This window comes from Adelges cooleyi, unplaced genomic scaffold (assembly GCF_023614345.1).
Source record: "Adelges cooleyi isolate 19-005CV unplaced genomic scaffold, UGA_ACOO_1.1 ACOO_flye_CR_arks_rails_tigmint_CR_PRNA_108, whole genome shotgun sequence".
In the NCBI taxonomy this organism is placed as follows: Eukaryota; Metazoa; Arthropoda; class Insecta; order Hemiptera; family Adelgidae; genus Adelges; species Adelges cooleyi.
Genome location: NW_026095761.1, coordinates 15,802,702 through 15,816,232, shown reverse-complemented (window position 1 = coordinate 15,816,232; position 13,531 = coordinate 15,802,702). Strand labels below are relative to the sequence as shown.

At 33.8% G+C, this 13,531-nt stretch overlaps 1 protein-coding gene across 1 annotated transcript; it reads left to right on the top strand.

Moving 5' to 3' along the window:
- Positions 1 to 236: 236 nt before the first annotated feature.
- On the top strand, positions 237 to 1,493 carry LOC126841608 (uncharacterized). The gene has a single exon (XM_050578195.1). The coding sequence runs from the start codon at positions 237 to 239 to the stop codon at positions 1,491 to 1,493; it is 1,257 nt and encodes a 418-aa protein (XP_050434152.1).
- The last annotated feature ends 12,038 nt before the right edge of the window (positions 1,494 to 13,531 follow it).

Below are 13,531 nucleotides of genomic sequence, written 5' to 3'. Positions count from 1 at the left end.
GTGAAAACAAAAAAAATCAAACATGCCATTGATATTCAATCGGAAGCATCATCAAAATCGAATGATGAAACCGGTGAACAAAAAGACAGTCAATCGATCGTTGACATCCAAACGGAACAATCGTCGTTTACCTAAACAGAATAATCGTCACCGACGACACCGCTTACCGCTCTCTCAAAAAAGTATTATATTTTTGAAACGTTTGGGTTGTCGTGTCATCAACACATTGTCAAAACATGTCTGAATATTTGAACGTATTGGAAAAACATCAACACGACGATAGTATTAAACGTGAATACTATCTTGAACATCAGAGTTTTAACAACTCGTACGAAAACAACGATGAGATTCGCATTGAAGTGCGCAACAAGGAGAAGTTTACAGTGCCCTGTGAGAGTTATCTGCAAATTGAAGGATCTCTGGAAAAACCGGAAGGAGCCTCGGGTGAAATGATTCTTACACAGAACGGACTCATGCATTTGTTTGACGAGATCCGCTATGAGATTAACGGCAAGGAAATTGACAAGGTTAAAAACGTCGGAGTAGTGACTACAATCAAAGGGTACTGTTCGTTTACACCCAGTGATATAGCTCGTTTGCAACCTGCCGGATGGAAACATGTGAAAGACAACCAAACTAGTCGGGACCTGATGGATAAAACCGAGTTTGTAGCTCAATATCCATTGTCTGCATGCATGGGTTTTTTCGAACGGTTTCGGCGTGTACTAATCAACTGTACACAATCACTTGTGCTCATCCGATCGAGCCGGGACATTGGAGCCATCGAGTGTGTAACACCGGAAGAAAGCAAGAAGGCTGAAGGGTTAGCTGAAGCAAACGTTGCACTGCTCAAACAGACCGCCGTAAAAATAACTAAAATCAAATGGATTGTCAAATATTTTGATCCTAATGTTAAAACCGAATTGAGTCTAATGCGCATACTGGATGGAAAGCGATGGTTGCCTTTGGACTATCAACAATGGGACATTGCTGTATACCCTTTGGTGCCTCAAACAACTCATCACACATGGTCGGTACGGACATTTTCAAACGTTGAGAAACCCCGTTATCTACTCATTGCAATGGGCAAAGAACGTTCCATAATGTCAAAATCAGACTTTCATCACTGTACACTGCGCAACGTCAAGGCATACTTGAACTCAGACGAGTACCCGTACGAGAACTACAATGCCGATTTCGAAGCTGGCAAATACACCTCAATGTACAATTCATATGCACGTTTTCAAACAATGTACTATGGACGTACCAATCCTCAACCTTTACTCGACCGTGTCCACTACAAGAAACTCGGACCAATCATAGTTATTGACTGTTCGAAACAGAATGACACTGTTAAGTCATCTACGGTTGACTTGCGTTTGGACTTTGAATGTGCCAAAGCTTTTCCACAAAACACTTCATTATACTGCGTGATTATTCACGACTGTCAGATGGAATACAATGCATTTAGCGGAGAAGTTCGTAAATTGTAATTTTACATTACATATTTTTTTTATGTTTAAATAATAAAGATTTTTTTTAAATAAATAAATTTATTGTTTAAGAAAATAAGTACAATCTTTGTTATTATTTAATTTCCCATCTGCCTCCTTTGACTCCATTTTCACACCACTGTAACTTCATAGCATCTACTGATTCTGTACCGTCCGGTTGTTGTTGTTGTTGTTGTTGCGGTAAGTCAAATTCAATGCCAGGAAACACTCTGAGCAAATCCAAATCGTTAAATATGTTGAAATATTTACCCTGTAGATAATATATACATATTTTTACAAAAAGTAATAATTTTTTAACGATTGTGAGATGAAATTTACCTTTATTTTAGCATTGTTTTTCACAAAAATGACTCTTGATGCAAAGTTCAAACATTTTGACATATAATCTGTGTTGACAATCTCATGAAAATATATCATATATTGTGTATCACATACTTTGTTCTTGGGCAATGTCAGCTTGTCTTTTTGTACACTTTTAACAGTGACATCATCATCATCGTCATTGTTGTTGACAATATGTTTTAACAACATTTTGATTTCACGTACAATACGTGGTCGAGTAAGTATAAGTTTTCTATACACATTATCGAATATTGCATTCTTTAATTTATACAGTTGCTTTGCCGCTTCAAATGATACCCAAATTTCTTTTTTTCTTGTTGTACAAATTGTTGTTGATGAGTCTTCCAAGTGTGTTTGTAGTGACTCAATCACTAGGTATATTTTCTTAGTGTACGCTTGCAGTACACGAATCGTTGTGTATTCATCTTGCAGTATAACAACACCGTCCAAATCATGGTAAAGTGAGGAAAAGTAAGGATATATTGAGTATAGACGTTGTAAAAACTGAATATTTATTGGTATCCGATCGATTCCGTTGACAAACACAATTTTAGGCCAAAACAAATCTCTTGAATCCAATCCAATGTGAACGTGTGTCAGAGAATCGATATAAAACACAGAAGTATCGATTAAATAATCAGACGGATGATGTTGCTGCTTCTGGTGACTTGCCATCTTGCACAAGTGTCGTAGACTAATGGTCTACATTTTGTACACGTTTATCATCATCATAAATGTCCCCACTTGTAATTTTACTTAATTCCTCTTGAAGTTCACTGTAAATACTTTTAACGATTGAGCATGCGCACGGACCATCGATTTGATCCCATCCTGAGGAATTACAAATACATTTTGGGTATTGTTCATCTTTATTTGATATTGATCCATATTGCTGAGCCAAGTTTTTCAAAATAGCGTATTTTTTAGACATTTTAGACACTCTTTTGAACATAACACGATCTGTACGTATTAAAAATAATCTCTCCAGTTGTTTATCGATTTTCCGAACCAGGTCCATCTTGATTCAGAACTCACACTAAACTGATGTTTATGTCGACAACAAATATCAACTATATCAAAGATGACCGACACGTATAATAATTTTTTTAACCGTGGTGACGTCACACATACCCCATACTTACAATTAACCATACATTAAATTGATAAGCCCGTGGATGTTCCAGACACCGGGCGAGGACAGGGCGCCGTCACACCGTACCCGTCGAGGTGGGGGTACGGTATAGGTGAACTGTGCAAACATGTTGTTATGGTGTGGTACGGCACTGACCTAGGTCAAATATGCACACATGGACGGGGTGCCGAAGGGAGGGAGTAAGACACTGCCCTAGGTTCAAACTGTATACGATAACATGGCCATAATGATCGGAGAGGAGGGGTATTCTACTGACCTAGGTCAAAAGTGCATGCAATAACTTTGTTGCTGGGGACGGAGTGGAGGGGGGTGTCACTGACCTAGGTTACCAATGCAGGACGGTCTGTGCCGAATGGAATGTGATGACGTCATTAAATGCATCAAATTTTAAAATTACATGGTGGGGGGGGGGGGGGGGGGTAGAGGGGAGGGGGGTCACTGACCTGGGTCAAAAGTGCAGGCCGATTCTGTCTAGAATGGAATGTGATGACGTCATCAAATGCATCAAATTTTGATGACGTAGGCACATTCCATTGTAGACAGAACCGGCATTCTATACTCTACTCACGGATTTTCCAAAAAGACAATTTTCGCACATTTCAGTGACACGTGAAACGCGTACATTGTGTGTCGAGAGAAAACGATTAAGAGTGTGAATGGTTTGTTTTGTAAACGATAAGATACTACAATCGCGTGTCGACAGTTCTAAAATCAATATTTGATGTTTGCACGCCAATTTTTCCGTCTGCCACCGTTAGATACATATACGTATAACATTGTTGTTAATTGTATGATAACAATAACAGATGCGACGCATCTGTGGTCGGTTTACAAAGCAAATTCCAAACAAACCGAGCTATATAAACTACTGAATAACTATTTACTAATGCTAGATGATGACGACTATTCTGCATTTCTTTAAAACAGTACATTACTTACAATGGATACGACTAATTTAGTATAATAAATAATGACACATGCGTGTAGACTACACTACTACCTTTGAAGCGTATTCGAGGCAACGCAGATCAGTCATTTTGCGCATGCGCCATTTATAACAATTATGTGGATGAAACGTTATCAGTTATCACTATAAAAAAAAATCACTTAAAACTCTATGGGAGTAACAATGGAACGGAAGTGGATTCTGGGGACTCGCGAGGTTTATAAGATTTGTTTTTTTGTTTTTAACAAAATAGTACAAAAGTATTAAGTAATCACGATGAATAAACATTTGAAAATTAAAAAAAAAGCTGTTGTAATTTCGACTAAACAATACGTTCAAGTACTATTATAACCAAGCTGTACATTATCTACTAGCTATAGGTCTTGATTTAAATCCCATCCGGTGTATCAAATCGTCAAAGGCCCACTCGAGTGTGATTAAATCGGACCCGACTTCGGACCGGACTAAAATCGGGTTGGGTCGATATTACCCTGTATGCCCACGGTTATCTATATGTATACATTACAATAATAATATTATCTTGGGTAAATAAATAAAATTTCAATTATATCTGCTGAGAAAATTTTCCTCTTGGATCGCCTATACTAATAATGTATACATTTCTGATCAGCGTGTTCAAAATATAGTAAATACTCATAAAACAGCTGATTAAAAACCGATTTTTGCGGTTTAATAGCTTTTTATCGACGATTTGACGATTTTTGAAAAACCATTTTTATCGTATACAACCGTGTAATCGACCCCCGAGGAAAAAATAAAATTCAAACGGCGCGCAGTGAAGTTATCAGACGGCGATAGCCCCGCCAGGACCTCCTATACAAACGTCAGTGCCTTTATCGGGGCTCGCAATAATACAATTTATGTCGGTTTTTCGGTTCGCATTTTAAGTACAATACAGGCGTTTTATTAACATCCATAACCATTATTGACACTCCGATTTCACTGAGCCGATAACGACGGGCTGATGTCCAACCAGGTCCAGATAACGACTTCTTGTTTCTAAATACCGTACATCGAATAAAGCCGTGTAAATGTATATATTAATGATAATTTAAGTTAAATTCCGAGTTATTTGTTCGTGCTTGGGTATTGCTTGTTGTTCAACGTTTTGTCGCTCGCCCTTGCGGACCACGTCGTTTGCGTTAGAAAGTTGACTTTGATCGGTAGATGGGCAACAGCGGTAAAGTCTCAAATTATAAGCGGACAACAGTCGAATAATCTTCAACTTTATTCACGGAAAACTGTCTCTAACACATCGTCCGTTTTATTATTGCCTTTAGAGCAGTGAAACCTAATTATAAACAGCTATATTTGTATTCATTGTTATCTGTTGGTTATATAAAAGTTAGAAAAGTAAACGTTATCGCGCGGTTAAAATGTTGTTGTTTACATACACGCTATATTTAAATTGGTATTGATCGTAAACTAATCATTCATTTTTTCCATAACAAAATTAATCAGAAAGAGAAAGGTAACCTCCATTTTGACATGCACTTTAGAATATAGTAGATCTTTAGATTATTGTTCAAAAATATTTTTTTGAAATGTTTGTCAATGTAAAATATTTTTCAAAAAATTATTACTTGAAAATGTTTTCAAATGTAACGATTGGAATGTAAATAATTTTTTTTCTGTTTTTGGTGATTTAAATAATGAATTTGTGGGTTAAGCTGTTCTGGTCCTATATATAGGCCTCACATGTATTTTTTCTAATATTTATCAATATAATATGTTTTTTTTTACAGAATTGCCTACCACACTTTTTATAAAGGTTATGATAAAAAAAGACAATACCTATTATTGACGTTACAGTGACATAAGAAAAAACTATGAAAAAACAAATACTACTTTTGTCTACTTACTTTTGAGCTTTGAACCTCTTTGCGGCCACAGCCAACGATAGGTGGTGACCGGTTTGTGAATTGTTCCATGTATAACACAGTGTCTTATTAGACGACAATAGTCATTTATAGAACAAAATGTTCAATAATGGCCCAAGGGGGGAGTGTGTTAGTTGTTGCCAAATAAAGAGATTAGCCTCAATGTCAGAATAATATAGGCTTCGAGGCAACGTGGTGTAAGTCATTACACTCAATAATCGCACAAAATACACACGCATTAATAGATATGTCAAAAAATAGGTTTCGTATTAGGACATGCACAGCACTTGAGCCAACCCTGTAGTTAAACAGCAATTGCAAATAATTTTTCAAGCCAATGATCTACCGTGATCGAGTGAAACGGATATTACACAAATATGACAATACATTGTTGTTCGTCTAAACTCTAAAGAACCAAACGAATTTGGGTTTTAAAACAACTAAAATTGAACGTCAAAAAATTCAGAGTATGATCTATAAATGTATAAATGTAAATGTCGGTGGTAGAAAACAAATCTCTGATACAAGGCACTAGTTGATATTATGTTTCTTTCGGGAAAACACATTAAATGTTTTTAATTGATACTAAAATTCTGAAATTGATTTTTTACAATTAATATTATACAAATATATTTCCTACGATAACAGTAATTTAAATTCGAACACAACATTTTCTTTGGGCATATCAGCAAAATTGTTTTTTTTAATCATTTTTAGTTTTCATATGTATTAGCAATTATAGCTTGATAATGAAATACCAGATAATATACTATATTTTACCTAATGCTATTTTTAAAATATATCAGTATAATTTCTAAGGGACATACCAACTTGCTATCATACCACTGAAATGTTATCTATACTACCCTGTGCTTGACCAACGCGCTAAACGGTCTATAACGAGTCAAATACGTTTTGTATAACACTATGTTGTCACGAACCGATAATAAATTGATATTTTATAACTTATTAATTAATTCAATAATAACGATGAGTAGTGTGGTTAAGTACACTATTTAAAACAGTAACGAATTATTTATTGTTATTGCCGGCTACAGCTAATTACTTTAGTCTAGTATTGTTTCAATTTCAAAAGTGTAAATGCCAATTTCTACCGTAAACAATAACATGAAGTACTCAAGGTTAAGTATTAATTGAAAACAAATTATGTTTAACTCAAATGTGGGCTGGTGGAATACAACCATATGTCGATACGTATTAATCTTACCGTAATAAAGTTATATTAGAAAGCTCGCTAGTTTTTACTGTATTAGGCAAGCTTCAGCCGTTGATCAACAAGTATATATAATCAGTTAATTCTTTAGAGGAAATTGTAAAATATACATTAAACTCTTTCTTTGATTTGGTTTTAGGTGTAAACTTTAGAGACTGTTTACAGGCTGCAGCGTATGAGAAGTATAAAACCGTACAAATTTGTGACCGGTTCAAATAATACGCCGCATTTAACTGTGTGGGAAAAAAATTGCTTCATACCCGTCATTTCCTATTTCAGCCCATAGTAATAGTAAATTATTAGTTTCTTTTTACATTGTCACATTCTTGGTACTCGTCCCGGCTTCCCTCTATCTAGTGTTTGTATGAACGTTGTCCTAGCGACGGCGTGTCATTTTGTAACAGCAGTTGTGTATTACCTATACAATATTCACCAAATTATACTCCACAAGTATGCAATTTGCTAAATTTTCAGAAAACGGGACAAAATTATAGTCTTAGCCGTTTCCGTGTCCATAGTTTTCGAAGAATAGCAACCGAACGCGGGTAATAGTTGAATAGGGCGTTCTCCGCCCCGTGCCTTTTTGCTATATTTTTTTTCAAAAGTTAGATTAGGTCGATCCATAATTAATGTCAAGTTATAGGAAATATTAAAATTAACACGATACGATACTGAGAAAAAAAACGATACTGACTAACTGACCCACTTGGCGACATTAGTATAGTTTGAAAATAGTATGTCGACAAAAAAAAAAAGGTATATTGTAGGACATGGTAGGGTTAGGTTAGGTGGTTAATGCTTAATAATTAAACTGTTTATTAAAAAAACAATTCTATGGTTGAAAGTTGTGGTGCAGTCAGACAAATACAACGAAATACAATTAACACAAAAATCATGTCAAACCTCATATTACAGTAAAAAAAAAAACAAATCTTAACAGTAATTGTAATAGATGTCGCTTATTGTGGTCAAGCATTGCAACAAATATTATATTATCCTGGGAAATAAGTAATGTGCTAAGAGCTGTATTTTAGTAAATCGAATGTTATTTAATTTTGTTGGTTGGCTTATGTAGACAGCATGTTACATCACAAACAAGTTTATCTGAAAATCAAAATAAAAGTGACCAAGTTATCATAATTTGCGCACTATTTTATTCTGCATTTTCTTTAGCATTGAAGCTTTGAATGGGGAACTGAAAAAGTATTGTTTTTAAAATTATGAGTTTTTTTTGTGTCTGGATCCACGATATCTTCTTCTATGCCGCTGAACCAATTTTATCATGTAGCAAGTCTATCGATTAGAAATCGTACTAAAAAGATACACTTTGGTATACAAATTTAAAAAATGCCCTCTCCCCCCGTTGAAATCGAGAAAAAAAAATGAGATCTTTTTCAACTAAAAATTACAGTACGTTAATACATTTTCAAAAATAGTCAAAATAGTTCCATATTTGTATGAAATATTCTTTGGGCATAGTTTTGTTGATAAACGTTGAGAAAGTTAAAAACAAAACAAAATATCCTGTACTCTTATCTCTATAATAGACAAATCTGTAGTCAGATTTATTTTTATTTTTAGAAAACAAAAACAATGTAACAACGTGATTACAAACACAAATACATGTATAGTTACCATTTGAATCCAATTCGTAATCACTCTAACACAAAAATACAAATTTAAACACATTTTTGCCTTTACAATGTTTTTATCGGTATTTAATATTTCTACTATCTACAGATTTGCAATGAAGGGTGTATTTGACCATTATCAGTTGTAATCATTTTTGAAAACCTGTTAACCCCCCCCCCCGCCCTCTTAATATGATCCGTCCCTATAATGTCCTGGTCACGTTTGGCTGCATTTTAAAATTGAATCGGTAATTTCAAAAACAACACAAGCCACAAAATTGAAATTTCACACTAGCCCCAAAAAACTTTTTAACTCCAGAAATTCGACTTATTTTGCGTTTACTCCTATTTACTAATTTATTTATAGGATTTCTGATACTTATAGTCTATAGTCATAAATAGTCTAACTTTGACCATAATTCACTAAATTGTGATAAGACATATTTGACTTGCGTTGTTTTTGCAGGGAATAAAAATTTATCATAAAGAAATTAAGTCGAGAAATAAAATAAACACAGAAATGTTATTAAACTATTGCACAAATCGGTATAATTTTTTTAAATAAAATAAAATATTTCTGACCAATGTCATGAATTTGAAAAATGTAATTTTTACACAGAATACGTAACTACGTATATAGTTATTAAATTTGACAAAAAGTAATTTTTGAAAAATCAGTGACTTGTGTTGTTTTTGAAATGACCGATTCAATTTTAAAATATTATCGTGCAGGTATTTTAAGCAAACAGAATTATTAGCGTTATTTTCGTTTAAAATTTCACTGTATAGTTTTATCTATAATAATAGGTATTTGTTTAGTCTGGTATAATAAATAATATGTGAATAACACAAAGTGGGGGGGAAGCGCGTCCGAAAATTCAACAAGAGGGTCATTCATACAGAGAGCTGCGTTGGTCATTGCAGATAAAGATTCCGGTATACTAGTTTTTTTTTTTTTTTTTGTTCAATAGATTTTAACGCGCGATTTAATACAAGGACAGGCCGCGTTTAACCGACCGGGGAAAATTGTCGTCGCGTTATGAATGTTGTCCTTTGTTGAATCCGACATCAATATCCTCTTGTACATGTGGACAAATTACTACAAGGTGTGTGCCGTTTTGTACGTGTGGCGCACAGATAAATGGTATAGAAATGAGGGCGGTTTCGAGTGAGCCCGGAGGAGGTCGGCCAGGCAAAAGAAAAATATACTCGGATAAAAATATAATAATAATACTGCCGTTTCTATCCTTTTGCCCCCATCGATATTGTTTTCAATTAGTAATAATTCACCAAGCCAAACGACCGTAATGTGTAACGTGTCCCCGTATTATACACAATACATCCGTTTACTCTCTAATAGACCATGATATCAACTATAACTTCACGAGTCACCACGGCCTCATCTGGACGGTTAGGCCGGTTACACCCACCTAATTCACGGCAATTCACGGTTCTGATAAAAATACAACAATTCTTGCTCTGCTATAATATGATATTATTAGTTATTACTTATTACTCATGTACTTTAAGCTTCCAATTTCTTTACGACGACCTAATATTTAATTTTATATGTCTTATTGTATTTTACATGTATTCCGCGGTACATCATAACCGGCGTGGACTTAGGACAGCGCGGTATTAATTATTTTTAATATTGTTATAGTCAATATACCGCGGTGGCGTTGTCTTGGTTTATACAATATTCACTGGTCACTGTATACTGAAAACGGACTGAAATGTCTTAGTTACCTACATATTGTGTTTGAGAAGTGCGCAAAAGGAATAACAATATTATTGTAGTTCTGTGTAATCGTGTTCAAATAAAATATTGTAAGAAATAAATTCATCCTCGTGATGTAATATAAAAGGAAGAACTGTCAAATAATAAAACGTTACACATTATAAGCAAAAAAAAAAAAAAATAGAATAAAATAAACCCGCCAGACGTATATAAGTGTTAATATAATACATCCCTAATCCGCGGCCGTGTGCTATGCGTTATTGTTCGGGTGAAAGTTTTAAGGTCGGTCGGAGCATATCAAACGGTCTACCTGGCTTTGGCGGAAGTCTTTTTGCGGTTCGAAGTACCGTACGCCGAGTATATGAGTGTTGATTTGTATTTTTTTTTTCTGCTCCAAACCGGTCATAAAATTGTGTACAGCGAGGGGTCCCTTTACACAAACGCGCGGCAGGTAGTGATGACATAACACGCACGCACACGAGGGATGTCTTTACGATATGTTTATATAATACACACCCCTTATGCCATTAAATCGCCATGTCGAGGGTACAATATCAATGTCAAATGTCAGAACGTTGTGTACACAGAATGCGTGTTCTATTGAAAATCCACACACTTCCGCGGAGAGCCTGCTATTGTAATCGACCGGATCGGTCGAGATGATAATAACAATACTACATAATGCGTGCATATTGTATTTTAATTTTTAACACTTCATTACAAAATGATGACGACTTCTCGACGCATCTAGGAGTCTCGCTGACACGCGAACTGGTTGTAGGTATAAAAATTCAAGTTTTCTGAACTTAAAACCAGAGGAATGTGGAAACCAGCGATCAACAAATGATAAAAAGATTTTTACTAGGTAATAATAAAAAAATTATCAAAATAATTAGAATTTACAAAACAAGTGTTTGGACTTCGGAGAAGGTTCCGGGCCAATTTGAATATTACGAATAAATATATCTAAAATAAACTATATGATATTCTGTATCGAACGACCATGTTTACACATAATATAAACAAACATTTTATTAGTTAAAAAAATTGAATTTTTATCGATAGTTCCAAATATAACTGGTTCAAAAAAATATGTTTTTTTTAAACTTCTTTTTAAGTGTGTAAATTGAAAAAGGATTATTTGATTTTAAAAATCATCCTGTTTATATTAGACATCAGTAAAATATGAAATTTGCCAGAAACTTTTTTCTGTTATATAACCGTGTTCAAATATTATAACTAAAATACTGTTAACAATTGTTTTAATTATTTATAGTATTTAATATTAATTATATATAAAAAAAAATATATATTAATTATATTTTTGATAACTTTAAATTACTAAAAATGTTATTTTACCGATTTCATTATTATGTTATTACCGTTCTCGCCAGGATTTTGACAAATGTAATAAATATATTTTTTTTAAATATTTAAATACAATGGTGCAACCACACCGCTTGGTATTTGTACATAATATGAGGCGTCTAGTTTCAAAACTAGCTAAAAACAATTTTTGAAAATGTTCACAAACAACAAATAAATTCTTTAAATGGGCGATTTTAAAACTAAGCAAGATTTTCTCAACACAGTTTGAGTTAGTCATAATCTTTATTTGATATTCAATAATAGTTGTGCATACCATTTAATATAGTGTGGCTTCTTAACAAAAACACGTTTTGAAAATGTCTTTTAGCTGGTTATGAAACTAGAAGCCTCATATTTATAAATACATTATTAGTAGAGTTTAAAAATGTAATATTTTAATGTTGTATCCAAAGTATTGTTAGAATAACATGTTATTTACCTAAACAAGTTTTTTATTGGTTACATTTCTACCAAGCGACAATATAAAGTGATATCTAATTTAAATATTATTATATTTTAATATTTTAATTATTATTAGATATTAAATATTATGCTCAATTCACTTAACCAATTATTTTTTAAATAAATAATTAGTTAAATTTATAATATTTATTTAAAACTGAATGCTGACGACTTTAAGTGAAGTGCTTGTCGGCGAACCGGAATAACTCCAAATAATTTGATAAAATAAACCAAACCTAACCGGGTCCTGATTCAAATTATCAGACGATCATTAACATTTAACATGGCGAAAAAAGCAAAATTTAACTATCGTTTTAAACGTTGATTACATTATTATAGAATAGCAACATATTCTACTGTGTGTGTGTATTTTTTGACGAAATATAATTAACGATATCAAACGATAAGTATTGAATTATACTGGTATAATTAATGAACATATTATAAAGGAAAACAATGACGAGATGACCGGAAACACGAATGGATAACTGATAAGCTCGGGCCGTATTCGCCAGTTGTATATTACTTATTCGATTATTAGTACAATGTTATACAACAATGATGTGTTTACGGACGGACGTTAAATTTTTCAGTATATTATGTTGTACGTAGTGTAACAAACAGCAATCAAGTTCGAGGACGGCAAATGAATAATATACATATGATGCAATTCCAACACACACGCACAACGTAGCCCGCGGCCAGCGGTTTGGCCACGTCTGTTTTTATTATAATCTTCTTAATAATAACACAACGAGTACTAGGCGTTCCTGATGGGCATGTTTATCCTTGTAAATAATTCAGACGTTATTGGGAAAAACACATTTTTTCGCCTCGCGTATAATACAAACACAATAATAACACACACATAAATATGCGTAAACGCCTGGAGAAACGCAAAACGTTTAGTGAGTATTGGGCCATAAATCGTCTATACTGTAAACCAAGAACACGAGTATAATTTGTTTTGTCAGTCTCGGTAAAACTGTGCACACGGCACACCAAACAAATACTTAGGCACAAATGGATTTTTAATTAACGAAAATTCATAAGCCTATATACACATGTACAGGCTACACAATGTCCTTCGATAATATATAAAGCTTTAGCGAAAACATAAGCTCACGAAAACATGTTAATGTCAAGATTTTTTTGAGATATTTTATTTGAATGTTATATTAACTAAGACCACGGACTAGTATGTGGTGTTTGCGGTAGTTTGTAAAGAAAAACAACAGA